Source organism: Python bivittatus, unplaced genomic scaffold, assembly GCF_059951505.1.
Source record: "Python bivittatus isolate LINGU-HERP-01145 unplaced genomic scaffold, Pbiv_v1 ctg000480_np1212, whole genome shotgun sequence".
NCBI classification, from domain to species: domain Eukaryota; kingdom Metazoa; phylum Chordata; class Lepidosauria; order Squamata; family Pythonidae; genus Python; species Python bivittatus.
Genome location: NW_028277075.1, coordinates 82,022,288 through 82,043,596, shown reverse-complemented (window position 1 = coordinate 82,043,596; position 21,309 = coordinate 82,022,288). Strand labels below are relative to the sequence as shown.

Sequence of the window (21,309 nt, the reverse complement as noted above, 5' to 3'; positions counted from 1 at the left end):
AACAGTATGTACAATGAAAAGCTTAAGTATGATTGCTTTGGGATAGTTAATATTTTTTCAAGTCGTTATGGCAGAGCTTCGTTTGCTCATGCAATGATCTGTAGCACCATCTGGTGGCAACTGAAAAAAAAAAGGGGCTTTGCAGGGAGAGTAAAAAAATGAAAGTAAACATTTGTAACATCCAGTATGAAAGGGGAAACAACTCATAACGTTGCTTCCTGGTTTCGGTATCGCACTGAACGAGTACACTAAGATTAGGGTTCCAAAAATTGCACCTCATTTGGGGAACGAGCCCCAAGGATGCCTATGTGTTGTGTAGGTGTTAGCAGTACTGTTCTCACTAGGCGTTCATTGAACAGTAGCGCAACCCCAAGATAAGGACGGTTGAGGAGGAAAGCGTAACCGGCAGGCTGGGGAAGTAGACGGGAGCCCCACTAAGATCATAGTGAGGCGCGACCCGCGTTTGTTTGTTTAGACTGCTTTGGGGTGGGCGGCGTGATGATTAATCCCCCCGTTTGTTAAGCATTTGCAAAACAAGCTGCTTCCCGGCCCCTCTCTTCGTGAGTTTGGAGGTTACCCGAAATGCCTTGCAGCCGTCGCTTTGCATAGTGGGCGGTGCCACAAGTAAGCGCCGCGGTAGGGCGGTCTTAGGGTTCGAGGAAATGCCTTTCGCTGTGAAGATCTGTTTTTTGGCACGCCTGGCTGGGCCTGCAGACCGAGGGGGGCAATTCATCCCTCACATCCGGACTAGGGTTATTTAGGCTGCATGCCTTACACGTATCCTCATTGAATCTAGCGACTTGGATTTCTAAGCGTGCAGGACTTTGCTGAACATTTTTCTTTTTCGTTGAACCCATTAATAATATTACAGACCAGCTTTCTCCAAACAGATGCAACCCCATTTTCCCCAGCATTGGACTGCAACTTCCACAACCCGGATTGTGTGACTAAGGATTATGGGAGGTGTAGTCCAGCACCCTTGGAAGGCACAGGCTTGAGGAAGGTTGCCCAGATGGTAAAGCTTCCAGTAACAGAAGAGCTGTGTTGGGAGTTTAGTGTGCAATTGGAGGCTACCTATTCTGAAAACTGCAGCAGACACATTCTGGGAGCGACAGTACTTGTATTTGGTATTTAATGACTTTCCAAAATATATATTAGATTTGCTTCATTTGAGGATGCTTCATGTGAACACTTCTCCAGCCCGGTATGTTGTGCCTGCAACTCCAAGAATTCCCCGCTTTGTAGTGAGAACATTTGCAGGGCTGAAGGTGGGAGAAAGGCTGTTTCAGAATTATAGCTTTGTAGCATTTAGGGTTTTTTTTGTTTGTTAACTTAGCATTTTTAAAAAGTAATTTTGGGAAAGTGTACCTCTGACACATGTGTAGCAGAAGTTGCTTTTCTTTCCTGACCCTTTCACTCAGATTTGAGGGTGCATTACATATAAGCCAATATATTCACAGTAACTGTAGTAATGGTGTCAAGAGTGGGAATAGGTTAAATGTAAATTATTTGGTCTCTCCTCTCCGCTTTACATGTTTGAAGTATGCATTCAAAATCCATGACTGGATATAATAATAATTTATTAAACTTGTGTACCTCCCAACTTTTAGTCATAAACGTGCTGGCCACATAAGGATTTGAATCCACACCCCACACCCCCCAGACCAGCATGGCTTATATAACTTTTCTTGAATTATTTATTATTAATAATGAAGACTGCTAACTGGATATTTATTTTAAATAGTATCTCTTGAATATTAAGAGACAAGTATATTGACGTGGTGTTTATTATTATTGCTGTGGTGCCACCTGGCAGAGTACTTCATCATTTTCAAAATGTAATGATTAAGCTTGGTAATAATGACAACAACTTCAACTTATGAAATATTTCACTCAGTTTTTTGTAACTCTGTAAATGTTAATTTGCTTATTAATAACAATTTCTGTGTTACAAAGTGGTGCATCTTCAGTATAATTTGATCTTCTATTTTATTTATTATTTCAAATAATGCTACCCCACCCCCACTTAACTTTGCTTATTTTTAACCAGTACTGGTAACTTTTATGGAAATTAATCTTTAGATTTGCAGCTGTTCCGTTTAAACTCATTTTCCGGAGCTGTTGCGGGTTTGCTTAATTGCAACTGAGCAGCCACAAATAAAATACAAAACTACATAGCCTGACTTCATTCTTCTACTCCGCTCTTCTTCTTTTGTCAAGACTTATATCGTGGCTTAATTAAATCATAATTACCTACCAAGCTTAAAATTTTAATACCACTTTATGATCCAGAGTCTTCAACCTGCATTTAAGTATATGGGAAGCAAAGAAAGAATAAACAACGGAACATCTATTGTCCTGAGCAAAGTTGGATAGCTGAATAAAGGGATTTATTCCAATAAAGGTGCATAGCATCAGGCAGTACATTGGTTTTTGTCCATCTAAATCACTGAATTGGGTTCATTTATTTCAGAAGCATTTGGATTGGGGGATCCTGCTGACATCGATAGGCTGTACCGTGCAGAGTTGATAAAGGGGACCACCCCAAGCTGGATAGGGGTACCTTCCATGAGTGGATGGATCCCAACTTATGTGCCCACACCAAAGCCCACTCCATTCAGTCCTTGCTTTACAAAATCTTGTTCAACTAGGAGTTCCCCAGATGTATGGGGTTCACCTTCTAGAATTGTCAGAATTGGCCATCCTGATGGGGGAATTCTGGGGACTGATATCTGAAGTATGACAATATTGGAGAAGACTGCTCTAGTTCATGACCAAACTCTTCCCCCCAAAGCCTTAACTGAGGCTGCTCTACCTTGATCTCTGATTCCTGATTTCTCTAGGTTTCTCTTGTACCACTACTCACTGCACAGAGGTTGGATCCATTAGATTGGTCTGCCCCCGGCAACTGATGGACCCTGACTGCTTTCAGGGGGAGCTGGGGGTTATCCCTGTTAGTCTGCTGCACAGTCCATCTGAGGTCCTGGTTGCCACTTGGAATAAGGGGGCGGCTGAGGCCTTGGATCAGATTGCACCCATGCATCCTCTCTCTTCTCGAGGATCTTGACAATCTCCATGGTTCATGGAGAAACTGAGGGAGATGAAATGGGAGAAGCGACGTCTAGAGTGTCGCTGGCACTCAACAAAGGACGAACTTGACTGAACATGGGTTACAGCCACTACTAAGGCCTATCTCGTGGTGGTAAGGGCAGCGAAGAGTCAGTGCTTCTGCACCCTTATTGCATCCGCAGATTGCCCTCCGCAGCCTTGTTTTGGGTGACCCTCCTGGGTAAGGGGGGCACGGAGAACTTTTTACAGGGGCATGTGGAGGAATTTGCGCAGCACCTGTCAGATAAAGTCACTTGGATTCATTCCCAATTGGATGCTGGCCTTGTTGCAAATCCAGAGGAGGTGGCTGGGGAGGAGTCTTGCCCGTTATCTGGGAATGGTTTGAACCTGTTGGACCTGAGGGAGTGGACAGGGTCCTCAGGAGTGTGAGCTTGGCAACCTGCTCTTTAGATCTGTGCCCCTCTTAGCTTGTTAAAGCAGCTCAAGGGGTGTCATGTAAGTGGGTTTGGGGTTGGTCAATTCTTGAGTGAGGGGGTTGTTACTTCACCTCTTAAAGAGGCTTTGGTTTGCCCCTTCCTCAAGAAGCCATTGCTAGACACCACTATACTGGACAGTTTCCATGCGGTATCTCACTTCTCCTGGAGAAGGTGTTTGTGCAACAGCTTCAGAGGACCTTGGAAGAAGCGGATTATCTGGATCCTTTTCAGTCAGGATTCAGACCAGGGTATGGAATGGAAACAACATTGGTCACACTCATGGATATCCTCTGGCATGGGTGGGATGGGGGTAGTGCATCCATCCTTGCCTTACTTGACTTCTCAGCGGCTTTCAGTACCATCAACCATGATATCCTTCTGGATCAGCTCAAAGGGTTGAGGGTGGGTGTCACAGTGTGGTGCTGGTTTGCCTCCTTCCTTCAGGGTCGATTCCAGTCAGTGGTGATCAGGGCAGAGAAATCCTGTCCGCAGCCCTTACTATGTGGAGTGCCACAGGGGTCGGTGCTTTCTCCTCTCCTTTTTAACATCTACATGAGCCCGCTGGGTGAGCTCATCCATCGCCATGGGGTGAGATACTCAATTATATACCTCCACTCCTGGTGAATTAAGCGATGCCATGAATGTCTTATCCCGGTGTCTAGAAGCTGTGAGGGTCTGGCTGGGGAACAACAGGCTTCAGCTGAACCGTGACAAGACTGAGTGGCTGTGGTTTTTGGGGCCCACTGGTTCCAGGGCTATGCCATCTTTGGTCCTGGATGGAGTGGCACTACCCAAACAGACCCAGTGCACAATCTGGGGATCTAGACTCAGGACTCCTGCTTGATGAACAGGTTGCAGGCATGGCTAGGTGGGCCTTTGCACAGCTTCATCTTGTGCACCAGTTGCGCCTGTTCCTGGATCAGCAGGCCCTGCTTACAGTCACTCATGCCCTAGCCACCTCCAGATTGGACTACTGCAATGCACTCTACATGGGGCTGCCCTTGAAGAGTATCCAGAAGCTTCAGCTGGTACAGAATGCAGCAGTGTGGGCAGTTATGTGCACTCCGAGAACAGTGCATGTTAAGCCTCTGCTCTGCGAGCTGCTTTGGCTGCCAGTTTGCTTCCGGGTCCAATTCGAGGTGTTGGTTTTAACCTTTAAAGCCCTTCATGGCATGGGACCAGGCTGTCTGAGAGACTGCCCCTCCCTTGTTATATCAGCCTGCACCATCAAATCTACAGAGAAGGCAGGTGTTGCAGGTGCTATCAGCTAGGGATCTGCATTTGGTGGGTCCCAGGACATGCGCCTTCTCTGCTGTGGCTCCCTCCTTATGGAATATCCTTCCTCCAGAGATTAGATTAGTGCCATCCCTTTTGCTATTTCAAAAGGCCCTTAAAACCTGGTTATGTGATCAGGCCTGGGGCTCCCAGGGAACCAGAGACCTGCTTAGATGGCTCCATTGCTGAGGGGCCATTTTTATTCTCCCTCCCCTTTGGTTTGTATCTTGGTTTTTAAGATATTTATTAATGTGGCTTGTATATTTTTCATGTTGTTTTTATATTTGTTTTTTATCTGATTGTTGTACACCACCCAGAGTCGCTTTTGGTGAGATGGGCGGCTATATAAATTTGCTTAGCAAACAAATAAATACATAAATACATTTGCCTAATTACACAGCCTTATCTACAGCATTGGTTAACCTGGAACAGCTCCAGATACCTTTAAACATCAAAATGAAAGTTGTGCAAGCTTTAATATCCGTCCTTTAATGTCCTTTTTATGCTTAGCTTGCATATTCACTTTATGTTTCTCTTCCGTATTCAGAGATTGCCTGCATCTTTTTTTTTTTTTTTTACCCCCTTTGTTCTTGTTTTCAGGTTGTCCTGCTGGGCTTGGACATCTTATCTGCACTGGTGTCGCGGCTCCAGGATAGATTTAAAGCTCAAATTGGCACAGGTGAGATAATCAGAGCCAAGGGATAGGCTGCTGTATTAAACAATGTGTTATTCTGAGTGGCTTTCCCTCAAATTACATTTATTTGAAGCTGAAATTAAGGACCACATCTGTGGGCCAGCTCGTTCTTAACTTGTTAGTAAGAAGGAATTGCAACCTGCAACAGCTGAAAGGTCAAGAACTTTATCATTGGTATGAACACAGAAATTACTTTGCATTGCAGTAGTGTTAGCAGATAAGAACTGTATAGTTATTTTGTTTTTACAGTTAACTCTTCCCTGATGACCATTTGGTAATGTATGGGGTGGGTTCATACAATATACTAGGCTAAAATGCAGTTAGATGGTTCAGGATATAGTGGGAATCCAGCCACTGTTTTAGCATGTTGTATGAAATAGGTCTATTTCTGTCGCTTCTATTTGTACGGCTGTGCTAAGCCATAATATGGTTTGCTTATTTGGGTAAAACATGTTGTATGAATACAGCAATTGCATTAACCCTGGTTTAGGGTTTAGTATGTGTTGTGTATCCAGCAACAAAAAGCGTGCCCTAGAGTTTGCAGTCCAGAGCTTGACGATTCTCTTTAATGGCCATCACATTATAACAATAAATATGTTTATAGCTGCTTCTGTCCGCATTTGGTGGGGCAAGGAGAAGAAACAGTAGAGCATGCATAGCGTTCAAAGAGGATACAGAGCAGAACATGCAGGGGCTGTAGTTCCCTTTGAGAACTGTAGATTGGGGAAAAGATGGAAAAGGAATTAAGTTTGCAGTCAAAGAACCCTGCTGGAAATCCAGAGTCGCATTCTCTTTTCAAGCTTTTTTTGCCTCACAGTTTAGAGGTTCAACCTTTGTATGTCATTTTTTAATGTAGAGATGATTAGGTCCTGAATCCTACAAGCAGTGGCACTTGAATGAAATTGTAGACTCAACACCACTCATGCTGATGCTGGTCTTCAGCTGAGTGGATGATGTCCCTCTGAGCTTTGTACAGGACAGGGGGAAGTCAGTACCTGTGAAAGATTCCCATGTATGTCCAATGACATTGAATTATTATTATTATTATTATTATTATTATTATTATTATTATTTACTTTTACAGTATAGATTACTGAATCCCTAAGGATTCTTACACATAAGATGCATAAGAAACAATATACAATCAACTAAAAGTATACAGATAAATGTCCACAAACTAATGAAAGCATAGAATAAATTTAATTTAGTTTAATTTAAACCAAGATGCCTTCCAACAACACTCTGTTTTGAGCAGCTTCTGGAAGGCAGTCATATTTTAGTGTTGATCTGTAATTCCAACTCTATGTTTCTGAGTCCTCCTTTCTAATCCACCTTTCTTTTTGTCCCCAGTGTTACCTAGTCTAATTGACAGACTGGGAGATTCAAAAGACTCTGTACGAGAGCAGGATCAGGCCCTGCTGTTAAAAATCATGGAGCAAGCTGCTAACCCCCAGGTGAGTCCTTGGAAATGTACAACAACAAGGCAAACTTTTGGTACCTGTTCCAAGAAAACCACCATGAGGGGTTTCAATTTGTATTGAACATTTTTTCAGTAAACTAATATTTTTACATTACAATACATTAAAAATGTATTGAACATTTTAAAATAAACTAATAAACTATTATTCAAATAGGATGGGTGCTGTGTATCTGTCAAAGGCAGAATCATGCAGACTGAAGAAGTAGCAGCAAAATTTTTCTCAGTACTTAAACAGACAGGTATGGGGAAGCCAGCATAACAGTAGTAGGGTTTGTATCAGTGGCTGTTGCAGAATGATATCTTTAATTGAAATGACCAAAAGAATTGGAATCAAGAATCTTTTTTACATACAATATGATGAAGCTAGAGCATATAGCTAACCTCTGTATTTGTTCAGAGTAATTGTGCTCCTTTTGTAAGCCACATTGGAAGCATACAAGCCATGTGGGGATGGGGAGGGAGCGATGCTGATCAGCCTTATCCTACTCCTAGAACATAAAGCTTCCATTTATAATCTACATTTGGGTAGCAATATTTAAGAAGATTTTCATCCTCAGCCATTTCTATTCAAAATTCTACTTTGTATTATGTTGAACAGATTAATACCAGAAACAACATTAAGTATATTTTAAGAACTCTGAGAAAAGGTCAGTACTTAAGCTACCATATTCCCATAGCTACTATACTGGGTAGGAGGAGAACTGTGAAACTGACGATTCTTAAAGCAGCAGGGTGACTTTTTCATTTAGAAGGGATTATCCTTTGCATTTGCTCATTAGAACCTATTGCTTCCTTAGGTTAAGTGTTTATTCCTTTAAGTGGTCTACTGGATAAGAATTTATATTTGCTATAAAACAACAAAAACATTTTGCCACCAAAAAGCTGTGTCATGATCTGGGAATATTCTGTGACTACAGAATAAGGGTTAGGATGCACTACAGAGAACTGTAACAATGGGTTGCCCATCCCTGCTTCAAGACTTCCGAATAAAATTATGTATAGATTATGAAGTATTTTATAATGTTGTTTAGAATCCTATCAGTAGAGCAGCGGAATCTTATACAAGATATTTTTAGTTATGTTGCTTTGATGCTCAAAATATAAGTTTCTAGAGCCTCTGTGGGTAGATACGATAGAAAGCCAGGCAAGACAATATAATGAGGGTCATATCAGTATATTCCCATCCAAAAAAAATAAATTTTTAAAACTATTTTTTAATAGTTAATTAGTTCTACTTATCTACGTCTGCCTTCATTCAATGGTGTGTTCACGCACGCACACTATGTATGCAACCTCCATCATACTTCCTTCTCTTGTGACAGTAGGATGTTCAGAATCAAGCAGATGCAACTGATTGATTTAAGGTGGCCCCCCCCCCCCTTACTTTCTTATATGTATGTGATAGTACGTCTGGGACAGAATTTTGGGAGGATTCAAACACAAGAATTTCCGGACAAGAGAAGGAATTTGCCTCTGCCTTATTGCAACTCTTAATGCGTAAGTTGAACTATTATGCTTAATTTATATCTGCATTCAGTTCCTTTGAAAAATACTTAGCTGATATGTTGCTTGCTTTCTTTTCTGTTGCTTCTTCCTCTGTCTTAGATCTGGAGCTCAGAGTTTAACCTTGAGCAAGATTGTGCCCCATATATGTAACTTACTTGGTGATCCAAACAGCCAGGTGAGTCTTTAATACTGTACATTTGCTTACTTATATCCTTCTTGGAGAAGAATAACTGTGCTAGAGGCTTTATTTTATATTTTATTTTATTTTATTTTATTTTATTTTATTTTATTTTATTTTATTTTATTTTATTTTATTTTATAGCTTTACCACACACAGAGCAGCGTTCATGTGACTAGGAAAGTTTTAACTTCTTTTTACTGACAGCAGATGTCTGTACATTTAAAGATATTTATCGTCATCTTTAAGCAGGAACTCCTTAAGGAAGCTCTGTCTTTTCTGGGACTCACATGGCTGCTGCTCCACAATCCCAGGAAAAGAGACAGTTAATTTAAGAGAAGCTGACAGATGCTAAGCAAAATCACGTTTTTCCTGTTTGAATTTAGATTGATGCGCTGACCTCATGATTAAGACTCATTCGTGCATTCTTGCTTCTGCCTTCTCAATTCTCCAACTGTGCCTTGTAAAGAGAGTTCTATCCATATTTATTTATCCATATTAGCATTGTCCAAGCAGTTGGGGGCCTTGATAAAGCAGAATTCCTGATTGTGCAGAGAGGCTTCTCATGTTTGAATGAAAGCATGTATTTATTTCATTGATTTAAAACATTTCTATCCTGCTCATACTGCTCTAATTTCTCAAAAAACTTTCACACGGACTTTGTTGTTCATCTGACAGGGCAATCTGAGAGAGTGGGGTCAGTGTACTTGTCTCCAAGATTAGTCCCCATATTTGCAAAATAAAGAGCCAATTTGGTGTAGTGCTTAAGGCATCAGGCTATAAACCAGGAGATGGTGACTTTTAGTCCTGCCTTAGGTACGAAGCCAGCTGGATGACCTTGGACCAGTCTTGCCAAGAAAACTCCAGGGACAAGTCCAAGCAGTCACCGGGAATCAAAAACTGGCTTGAAGGCACCCCCTGCCCCCCAAATTGCAAAAATACACAAATAAGACACTAGTTTGCCCTTATTTTAATACTACGTTACATTGATCATGTCTATAGTAATGAATACACAACTCTCATCAGAGTATTTTTAACTATTTTATGCAAATGGAGGTCCTTGCATACAAGAGGATATATTCTCAGGGAAATGGAATTGAGCATCCTAATTTTGCTGACTTCCATATTTCTTGCTACAGAGAGTTGTATAAGTTTATGATGTGAGCAGTTGTAGCATGAATACCAAGGGCATCATGGTATAAAGTTTATTTCAAAGTTGGGGGGAAAAAACTTCCTGGTAGTGAGATCTCTAATACAGTGTGATATAGATTGAATTCATACATCACAACCCTGTTTTAATTGTGGTTTGCTGAATAAGCTTTAATGGCTGGATTCACACTGCACAATGGCAGACCATGTAATGCTGAGTTCTGTGTGCAGCTGGTTATATTCAGGTGCTATTTGTGCAATTTTGTTAACAAAAGCTGGAAATATTTGAATTATAATACTGTATAGTGTGTTCTGCAATTGTCTAGAATTTCTGTGTGTTAACCTGCATGCATTTTGTAAGAAGGAGGCTATGCAGGGCACTGAAACTCTGTTCTCTCATCCACTTGAAGACCTGCTAAACCCCACCACTTGCCCTCTGCTTTGAATTTGATAATACATATCTAGCTACTTTCTTGAACCATTTGTTTTGGCTATAGAGGACGAATGTGTATATTGCACTGAAATCGTAAGCTTAAGCTAACACTTTTTTTTTTTTTTACTAGAGGACCAACTTTTCTGTTTAAACTGTACGCTTTCAAAAAGAACGCCGAGGCATTTGCAATGCATATTTTGGCTCCTGCAGCTGATCCATAGACTGAAGATTGCTTGTGTATGAAAGCTTATGTGTGAATAGAGAATGTAAAGAATGGTTGAATTTGTTGGCTTTCTTCTTCCATCCCTATTTTTATTTCCTAATTTACTGATGCTATGCTTTAATGAATCAAATTATTAAAACAGTGGCTCTAATGTGACTCTTAAAGCAAAACAATATTTTTTCAAACTAGAGTGGAAGCCTGAAAAAAGCCATGCATGCTTTAATGAATAGCAGAGAGTCACAATAATGAATAGCGGAGAAGTGCTGTGCTCACTCTAGGTCTGAAGTATTTCTTCCAAATAATTTTTGGAGCAGCCATTGCCCTAACAAATGCTGGAGAGCAACTGTTGCTAGAGAGTAAGGAGAAAGATTCCCATTGTTTTACAGGAACTAATGGTTTCAATCTCTCTCTCACACTTTCTCACTCTCTCAGTCTTTCCCCAAAATGTAAACATTTCCTTATCCCTTCTCCAGACATTTCGCGCATGAGTTACGCATGGTACTTTAAGGCACTTTCTTTGCAAAAATCTTGTTATTCACCTGATCAGACCAGAAAATCAGGATAGAATTATACCAATTCAGATCGATAGATAATTAGAAATAAACCTAGTTATTAACGGATCTGAACTGAGCTTAAAATAAATCAGTCAGTTTAATAATTGGAATTTATTAGAAGGGTTAGATAATTCAAATCTTATCAGAATATAATCTCTCTTGCTCTAACTCCTGTAATACCACAATGAATCAGCATTGTCCTGTTAGTTATAATACATGGATTATGAGTGCAAAATCCATCATTTTGGGAACAGAGTGCTCCAAGGTTCATCTGGAACCCAAAATCTGGAACACTTCAAAATGCTTCTGGATTGGAGGATTTAATCCTACAAACTGCCAGATTATCTTGGAGCGGCACGATTTGCGTGGAGATTTGGTGTAGTCTGAAAGGATAACAGTGTTCCATTCCTAGTTGAAACAAAATAGGAAAGACCATTGACTTTTAGATTGGTTTGCACTTGAATGATTGCCTGTGGTATCTTTTGCTTGGGGTATCCTTTGTTCTTTTTAAATGATGAAACCTTAAAGAACTATCTAATATTAAACACTTTGATATTTAATATTAAACACTTTGATACTTAATATATTTCAGACCTTTACTGTATGATTCTTAATCCTAATTTTCACCACTATTTTTCACCTTCTCTTTCTCTCCTTCATAGTAATTACTAGACAACTCGTAACCCGTTGGGTCATCATTTCAGAGATATTACCTTACCTAAACAAGAAACAGAATGACCGCAGGCAAGCAAAATAGTTGTGGGAACAGGAGCAACTTCCAACATCCTGGCAGCTTCCCCATTGACTTTCCTTGTGGGAAGTTGGCAGGGAATGTCAGAAATCTTCCTTCCACCCTTCTTTCTTTCCCTGCCTCACACACCTGACCAGCACCACACCCCCGCACAACCTCTCCGACTCGCATCCTTGTGCACCCTCCCCAACCTGCGCTGCACCCTTGCACACCCTCCCTGACTCTCATTGCACCTCTTGGCCACCCCCTTGCACCCTCTCCCTGACCCACCCTGTGTCTCATGCGCATCCCCTCCCTCTCCCAACCGGCAGCAGCCATTTACCTGCCTGCTGGCCTTGGACTTGCAATTTCCTGCCAGCTTCCCCACTGACTTTGTGGGAAGCTGGCAGGGAGCGTCGGCAATCACAATCGAGTTTAGACTTCCTGTCGGCTTCCCCACTGGCTTGTGGGAAACTGTCAGGGAGTATTGGAAATGATGATCACATGGGTCACGGCAGTGTGGCGGTGCTGAATCAGCGTCAGTATGGCAGTGCTAAAGTGGCCACAACTTTGCCAAATTTCAATCCCATGGGAGTAATGGATCTTTGATTTTGGATGCATTCTGTAAGTTAGCCCATTTGAGGTACCTTGGTTCAAAAGCTGTCGCCCTATGATGCACCACTTTGCCCAATTGAAGGTTACAGACACAAAAGAGTTTTAGTAGCATATAGATTGTAATGTTTAATTGTGCTTTAAAGAAGAATAGCAGCAATTTGTTATCTTCATTCACTGCTCCTGGAATAGAGTACAGGTTCTAAAAGATTTCTAATTTATTTTTGCAAAGACTTTCATGTTGCTCAGGTAACTCATTTGAGTAGAGAGCTGAATGTAGAACAAATAAATACCACATCATAAACTTTATCATTTGTCATGAAAGCCTACTGTTAAGAAATTCCAGCCAAGTATAACCTTGGCCATTCTTTTGTATATTAATCTGGCTCTTAGCAATAGTGCCTAAGCTGTCTTTAGGGGCTATCATGTATTTTATTATTGAATTTTAAATATATGAATTGAAGTAATTGGGATGCCTCTTATATATTGTTTTATATTATTGTATCCCACCCACAAACTTGGAATTGGGCATTATACAAAAAAGCTTTTGATAAATACATCAATAAATAGTTCTCCCTAAACCCATAAAATCATTGTTTTGCCTCTGGGGCTTATTTTATTTGTATTTAAATGAGAAAAAATAAAATTGCAGGTCTGTTTTTAATTGTATACATTCATTTTTTTCCAATCCATCATGAAATCTGTGATGATTAACTAAACATCAAGTACTGAATGATTTTACTAAAGGCTCGATTCATAATCTAGAAAGCAAGAAAATGGGGAGAATTATTATAATGCTTTGGAGCTCAGCTCAAGCATTCTTTCAGGCATAGTTTCCTGGAATGTATGTGTGTGATAACTCAGAATTTATTTAGAACTGTTTTCTCTAGCTTGGTACTCCCCGTATGTGTTGAGAATTGGCCAAGATGGCAGAGAATTTTGGAAACTGTAGCCCAAACCAATCTGGAAGACACCAAGTTGGAAGAAATTGATTTAGAATAACACTTTAGATCACTCTCTTTCTTTTTTCCTCCAGTTTCCCTGCAGGAGAGGGAATAAACCAGATGCTTTACATGCTTGCTGTGAGGCAAATGAGTTGCTGGGTTGTATGCTGGTGACTGTGACAAAAATGTGCATTTCAATTTTCTCCTCCTGTTGGTTCTGGAGGGACACTCTTCTGAATGCATATAACCCACTTTCATGGGTAATTCTTCACTAATACTTGGATTCCTTGGGATGGGGCCTAGAATATGGCCCTACTCTTCAGTAGTAATCTGAAACCACTTTCCTTTCATTTACACACAAAGAGATTGATAGTCTGTTTGTCTGCTTTTTTATTTATTTATTTTGGGGAAGGAGATGGGCTACTTGTGAGGTATGGGAATTGCCCAGGAATCCTGAGGTTGACGTCTTCCTGCCTTAGGGTATGGGTGGAATGCTTGAGGCCAGTAGTGGAAGTCCAAGTTCCAGAACCTTTGCCTATCAGCAGTTGTACCCTTGAACAGTGACAGTTGAAAAAAATATGGGTGAGTAATTTGGTGGAAGGATGCACAGAAGCACCCTTTAACATATATATTTGGCCCTCCCGTGATCATTCGTTTCCTCAAGGTTTTAGGGCTTTGGGCATCCGGTTGGCAAAGCCTTGTTTCCCCCTAGTCTTGCAACACAGTGGCTTGCCTGTGGTTACCATGGAGACCAAGAGAGCCTTCAGCCATGATAGCCCAGAAGGGTGGAAGAACAGTGTGGAAAGACTGGTTTGGGATGAGGATAGAGGCCTAATGGGGATGGCTGGCAGGATGAATATCATCTGTGGGAAAGAAGAATGGAGGATTGATTAGAAAAGTTTGCACTTCTGTGAGAAAAAGATACAGAAGAGGAAAGTATTTCTAGAAATGCTGCTTTCAATGTCTGGATGCCTGTGTATGTTCTCCCCAGATCAATTTTGGATTTTAACCTCCCTTTAAACTGGAACTTCCCTTCTGAATCAGTGTTTGGTGCTGATCAAAGACAGGTAGCCACATTGACCTATTATGACATCATTTGTAAGGCCATTCAAATCATATTTTCATTATAACCACCTAATGTATTAGAACTGCTTGTGGTGCAGAATGCAAGAGTTCAACTTAAGCAAAGTTAAAAAAAAATACTTTAAAATTTTACTTTTAAAAAAGGTAGAAGAGAGTGAGATTGAATGCTTCAGACTCAGGCCCTGAGCCTGAAGTGGATGCTGAATTTGAAGCAAAGTGTATATTGGACTGAGATTCCGCCTATGAATAGGTTCACTTCTATTGATTTTATCTTATTTATTTATTTAAATTTATTGGCCACCTAACTCCACTGGAATCTGGGTAGTGTACAAAACTAGGAAAAAAACATAAAAGCAACTAAAAACATTAAATCAGACATACAGCCCAGACTAAAATGATCTAATAAACAATAAAATCAAATTTGTTTTAACCATTGGCTGAATAAGCTATAGCGGCCTCTTTCACATGTAACACTTGGTTATAATTCATGGTTTACAAACCATTGTGGCTGGGTTTACACATCATGCCAAGACAAAATCAAAATCCAAGCCTGTTGCTGTTCAGTGTGAGAAATTATTTTGCTTTTGTTATTTTTGCTTAATCCCCATTCCCCCTATTTAAAAAATCCAAATAATGTTGCTTGTTTCCTGTCTCTGGAAAAGGTAGAAAATCCAAAGCTGTCTGTACAATTTAGAAAAGCTAGATATCTTTCTAGTATGAACTGTTAAAAAACTGTCTAACATCTTCTTCCATTAAGCATAATGGCAAGAAGCATACTTTATTTATATTGCAGGTGTATTGTAAATAAACTGACAAAAGTTAGTAATCTGTGGGTGCTGGTAGAGGAGAAACAGAGTTTGATTCCTCTAGCAGCAATCTACTGCAACGGTATGCTGAATTTGAAGGAGGATATTTTCCTTCTGTAGGAATCCACTTGGATTGCGTGTTAGTGCTAAGGGAAGATGTGATACTTTTTCATTAATGTCCTAATCTACTGTGTTGTTGTTGTTGTTATCTGTGGCTAGCAGACCAGGGTATAAGGCTGGAAGGGTTGAGATGTATTGATTGTACTGGAGTCTGTGCTGAAAGTCAGATAGTTTATTGCCGTGCACGCACTCACAAATTACCATAGAGTTAGCCAGATGCATCATTTGTAGCAACACGTTGCAAAATGTCTTGTGGCACTTTACATATCATAGTTATTACTACAGAAGCTTTCATGGATTGTGATCTCCATTAGGTAGTTCCAGCTTGTCTATTAATCTGCTCTGATATTACTTCCCAAAGCCTTCAGAAATTGCCTCCATAATTGGATGAAGAATGGTGACAGTCTCTTCGTCAAAATCTTAGGTTTTTGCTTGGGCATTAAGTTATGAAAAAAATATCCTTTGCAAGATGCTCCCACTCAGAGACAGGCTTATCTGCTGCATAGGAAATGTCCTTCCTCTGGCCTGGAGTGAACTATTTCAGAGTTGCATTTGGCTCCTGCTCTCCTTATACAGAAAACTTTAAAGGTGTATCTCTTCCACCAAGCATGCATGCATGCATGCATGCATTCATTCATTCATTCATTCATTCATTCATTCCACTTATATTTTACCATAATCAGATTGACTCTTGCCTTTATTTGCTGATTAATTTTACTTTGATTTTAACTGCCATTTTAGGACTTTCTGTATTTTCTGTTTTAATCATTGCTACCTTCCTTGCCTACTCATTTAAGTGGAAGGCAAAATAATCCTTGGATGGGTAGATGGATGGATGGATAAATAAGTAGTAGATTGTGATTTGCTGTGTTGTATGAACCCATTCAGTTGTGATTGACTTAATACTTGGTTAAAATAATGGCTTTTATAAATAGATATTACTGGAAAACAAGGAGAAAATTCCTTTTCCTGCCAAGACAGACTGAAACATACAAGCACATCAATTAATCAGTGAAGTTTTTTTTAATTGGGTAACTGGCCATGGTGTATGGAGCCAACTGGCTTGTTTCAGGAATTGTTTTTCTGTAAGAAGTGCAGTTGTCAGCTTTGTGTTGTTTCACCACACAGTCAAACCATGGTGTGCTTTCTGAACGATGCCCTGTAGACAGGAGAGGTCATGTGGGGGAATGGTGGTTGGGAAGCACCACTATAACCTGGTTCTCAGATAAGGGTAAGCAGGAATTGTACATGCAGAAATGAATCCCAGTAAAAACTCAAGTCATGAGCGTCCCCCTCCCTTTTTATTTCCAGTTTAACTCTACACAAAATGTGCCTTTTTGCTATACTTGAGGCTGGAATTCAAAGCAAACTTCTGGCTGCCTAAATATGCAGACCAAACCAGTTAACTTGTTTCAAACTGGCTGGAACTGGTTTTAAAACACTGTTTCTGGTTCAAATGTATGAACAAACCTGCTTCTATGTAAAGTTGAAGTCAAGAATCTCCTTCCCACCTAGAGGGAGGAGGAGGAGGTGAAAGAGTAGAAGGGACCATAGGAGTTTGAGGTTTTGTCCCACTTTGTAGAAGTAGTTTTAAATATCAGTTTAGGGTAATATGAAAACTGGGCTTTTGTGTGAGCTATCTATAGGAGTCTGAGGTTGATAGATTTTTATAGAAATAGATTTATAAAATCCTCTTTGTTGTCTGTCCTCCTTTGGCTTTAGAAGGAAGTATAAGTAATTAAGTGCTATCTCTATCAATAGCAGGACATAACTCTTATGGAAAATGAGAACCTGCCTGGGACCTGAATCTTTAGATTCTTCAAATATGCATTATGATATGGTAGAAATGGTTTATTCAGAAGGGGACTTACCCCTGTGTTACCCATAAAACTGCAGAATTGTAGTATATCAATATATTAGAGGGAGAATTTCCTACCAATTTATAGTCTAGGCTCTGCACTATAGAAATTATTTTTTCAGTAAGCCATCATATAGCGACATGCTATTAGCATGAGTAACACTAAGCTTCTAAGAATCTTGGGTACATTCAGGAGAATTTTGAAATCTTGTGCTTAATTATGATTTGTTGCCTGGATGTCATTTGAAATATTGGTTTACACTAACTGTGGTCATTCCAAGGAAGCTAAATGAAGATGAACCTACTGTGATTTTTAAAACTAATTTCTTTAAATTTAAATTTCTTTAAATTAACCATAGTTATTTTTAACCATGAATTGAGGTCTGTACAACATGGTATAGGAAATTGCCTTATGCTGGCTCTTATGCTCAACTGATAGAACCCTTCAGTTCAATATACTGCATTTGCTGACAACACCTCTGTAGAATTTACACTAGCCCTATATAGAGATGCTGAAGATTGAATCTGAAGATTTCTGCAGGCAAAACCATGTACTTTACCTTTCGTTATGGTCCTTCCTTTGGATGACTAGAGATAATGTGGGGTAGTGGTTAAGGCATTAGACTAGAAAAAGAAAGACCCAGGTTCAGGTCTATCTTCAGCCATGGAATCTCACTGGGTGATTTTTCGCTGGTCACTCTTTCTCAGTCTACTCTGTTTCACAGGATTATTTATTGATGTGGAGAAAAAATGGGCAGAGCGAGCACTATGTATGCTGCCTTGAGCTCCTGAAGGAAAGGCAGGATATAAACCTATTAAATAAATGGGGATTACTGTCACATTCAAATCTTGTTCACTAGAATTGGTGAGTGTATAGTTGAAGTCCTAGAAATAGACTGTCAGATGCAAAATTCTACTGGATATCTCAGTTATGTCACACATACACACACACATAATAAGATTATTACAAGGACTTACACATTGCAATTTCTAAGACATTGCACTCTCTTGTTCTGCCATAGAAGGGAATGCCTTAGGTAGTAATTCTGCTTGTACATCACAGTCATTAAATAATTATGGGTTAGGGTTAGTGCTAGCCCTAGGTAAACGTGCTATGCTAGGTCTTCATGCATTACCCTGCAGCCAAAACTGCAGCTTCCAAATCATTCATCTGTGCTTTGGCAATGGTTAAGCATGTAGAACACAGGCTACATTTGGCTGCAGAAACCACAAAGTGAAACTTTAGCAGTGGTGTTTAGTATTTATATTTATATAAATTTATATAAAAATTTATATAAATATATATATTTAGTATTATAGTTTAGTATTAAATAGTTTCTGCTAAAAAAAGAAAAAAAGAAAAGAAAAGATACCATAATCTGACCTCCCGAGTCCAAATCATATAGGACACCAAAGTAAGTCAGCTTGATTAGTTTCAGCATTATCGGTTCATAATATTTGGCAATGGAGAATACGTTTGCCAAGAAATAGACAAAGTCTGCAAAAGCTACTTTAAGCTAGCCATGCCTTGCAACTTGACTAGATCTTTGGCTTTGACAATATATTTAGAGCAACTATTTTAGCAATATCATTGTTTTTTCTTTATGCAGCTGGAACATATAAAAATATTTTTCTTTGTTATTCTTTAATGATTAGGTTCGTGATGCAGCAATAAATAGTCTTGTAGAAATCTACAGACATGTAGGTGAACGTGTAAGAGCTGATCTCAGCAAAAAGGGATTGCCACAGTCTCGGTGAGTGAAAAGTTTCTCACTTTCTGAGTTCTTGGGTTTTGAAGTCTACTTGTGTTTTTTGTTGTTGTTGTTGTTGTTGTTGTTGAAACCAGATTGCTGTAAGGACTTGTTAAAGCAAATCTCAGTTATGATACTGCCTTAAAAATCATGAGATTAAAGTGCAACATATTCTGAAGTAGTGGCATTTTATTTGTGTATGCTCCTGGAAAATTATGTATCTTCTGTTTCAGTAAATTAGAACTAAGACTGAGGAATGGACTAAACTTTCTCAGGGTAAGAGGAATACAGTTTATGTACAGGTTTGAAGTTCCATAGTCATTAAAATCTTGGTCTCTTTTTTTATTCTCATTTAACATTTACATTTAATTAAGAAAGAGAAAGAGAAGGGCTTAAAATTAGAGACACAAATGTGCCTTGTCTGGTTGTCTTTAAATGCTGCCAAAATCATTATTCTTTATTGTTTCAGGCTGAACATCATTTTTACAAAATTTGATGAAGTACAGAAATCAGGCACCATGATCCAGGGATCTGGTGGTGAGTAGAAATGTTTCTTCTAATAAGATTAGATTAGTGATGTAGTATCTTTAAAAAATGGTATGTTTTCAGTTTTCTTTTATTCCTTAAACTATGAGTATCGTGCTTTTCTAATTCAGCATATTATTTTTTAAGGGATATTAATTATTTATATAGACATTTTTAGTAATATATGGTAATTGGTAAATTAATACATCTGGTTAAAACCCAATTAATTAGTCCACATGTAATACTAGAAGATTGTTCAAAACTATAGGAGCAACTCTTGTGCTCATGTGCTTTCTTCTACCTTTGCATGCTCCATTTAATTAATTGTTTCATAGTTTGAGTGGGACTCTATTTTAATATTACATCTGAAACAAAATACTTCACTGTCTTATTTAAAATCTCTAAAGTGTTGGTAGAGATAATGAGACATGACAATTAGGAGATCATCTAGGTCAGCTTCCCCAACTTGTTATCCTTCAGATATTTTGGATTATAATTCCTGTCTGCCCCATCCAACTTCTGGAGAATACCAGTTTGGGGAAGATTGCTCTTGTATAGATGGATAATGATTAAAATTGAATATTTTAAGGGTCAAAGCTAGCGTTGTCTGAGCAGCAGGTTTTTCTAGTTGAATCTTGTTTAAAAAGTCACCATAATATAGCAGATATTCTGGACATGACTGTCTACACTTCTCAGTGTTTTGCTTAACATTAAGTAGCAAATAGGGTGGTGTTGTTTGACAAAGAAATATATTGGTCATTGGACAGAGATGCTAGATTTTGAGGACCAGTTAAGGATTTATAGGCATCCATTACAGCTGTAAATCTACTCCAGAGTACAGTGCTAGGTACAAGAGACTCATGCTGGATTTGATGTCTTCTGCAGTCAATAAAAAAACTGTTTCACTTAAAGGAAGGAGATAATGTGACCTATGTACATTTCCATTGGAGGAATAGATATGGTAGACTGATCTACCCTAGAGGTTTATGGATCCATATGGGGTTATCTGATAACACTGAGGATCATCTTGTGAAAGAATCGTTGGTTGAGAAATAACAGTTTTTCTGTGTCAGTACAAAAGCACAGTTGGTATTATGTTCTCATTTCAGGAAGTGTGTGTGTGTGTGTGTGTGTGTGTGTACATATCAGTGGTGGAGGTAATTTGACAAAGCTGATTGGTTGATTTATGTGTGATTGGTGCATAGTAAATAAATTATGTAGAAATTGTGATGAGGAAAAAAGTAGTCCCCATCTTTTTTTGCAAAATTAAAATATGTTCAACTGAATAGAAAGGCAATGTTTGTTGTTTGTTTGTTTATTTACAGGGCTTATAGACTGCTCTAGTTGGCTCACTCTGTGCGGCATACAACTCCTAATATGTAATTGGGATTAAAAACAATACAAATCAAATTTAAAAACAAATTGTACATTATAAGACTGGTAATAACATAAAACCGGATGACATAATCAGAAGAATAAAACTAATTCCTCCTCAGGAGGGTTATTTATAGTGAACCAGACTCCATGACTTAATGGAACAGCTGTGTTTTCACAAATTTCCTGGAGGTCAGGAGGGAGGGAGCTGTTCAAATGTCATGAGGGGGAGAATACTATTCCATGGGAGGGCACAGTGGCTGAAAAAGCAGGCTTCCCTGGCTCTTGAGGATGACAGACTCTGGTCAAGGAATGGACTAAAAAGCCCACTCTACTTGTTGTTGTTGTTTGTTGTTTAGTCGTTAAGTCGTGTCCGACTCTTCGTGACCCCATGAACCATATTGCGCCAGGCCTTCCTTCTCCTTCACTGCCTCCCTGAGTTTGCTCAGTTTCATGCTCATTGCTTCAG

At 39.3% G+C, this 21,309-nt stretch overlaps 1 protein-coding gene and 1 non-coding gene across 6 annotated transcripts in view; one reads left to right on the top strand and one right to left on the bottom strand.

Moving 5' to 3' along the window:
• Nucleotides 1–21,309, top strand: part of CLASP1 (cytoplasmic linker associated protein 1) — a 201,066-nt gene that overhangs the window by 51,692 nt on the left and 128,065 nt on the right. For all 5 annotated transcript variants that reach the window (XM_088146424.1, XM_088146425.1, XM_088146422.1 and 2 more), the window contains exons 3-8: nt 5,421–5,499; nt 6,865–6,968; nt 8,400–8,491; nt 8,600–8,675; nt 18,847–18,944; nt 19,411–19,478. In XM_088146424.1, the coding sequence (XP_088002550.1) occupies nt 5,421–5,499; nt 6,865–6,968; nt 8,400–8,491; nt 8,600–8,675; nt 18,847–18,944; nt 19,411–19,478 (517 nt within the window). The remainder of the gene's footprint in view (nt 1–5,420; nt 5,500–6,864; nt 6,969–8,399; nt 8,492–8,599; nt 8,676–18,846; nt 18,945–19,410; nt 19,479–21,309) is intronic.
• On the bottom strand, nt 259–385 carry LOC112541043 (U4atac minor spliceosomal RNA). The gene has a single exon (XR_003085075.1). It is a non-coding gene; the product is annotated as a U4atac minor spliceosomal RNA (small nuclear RNA).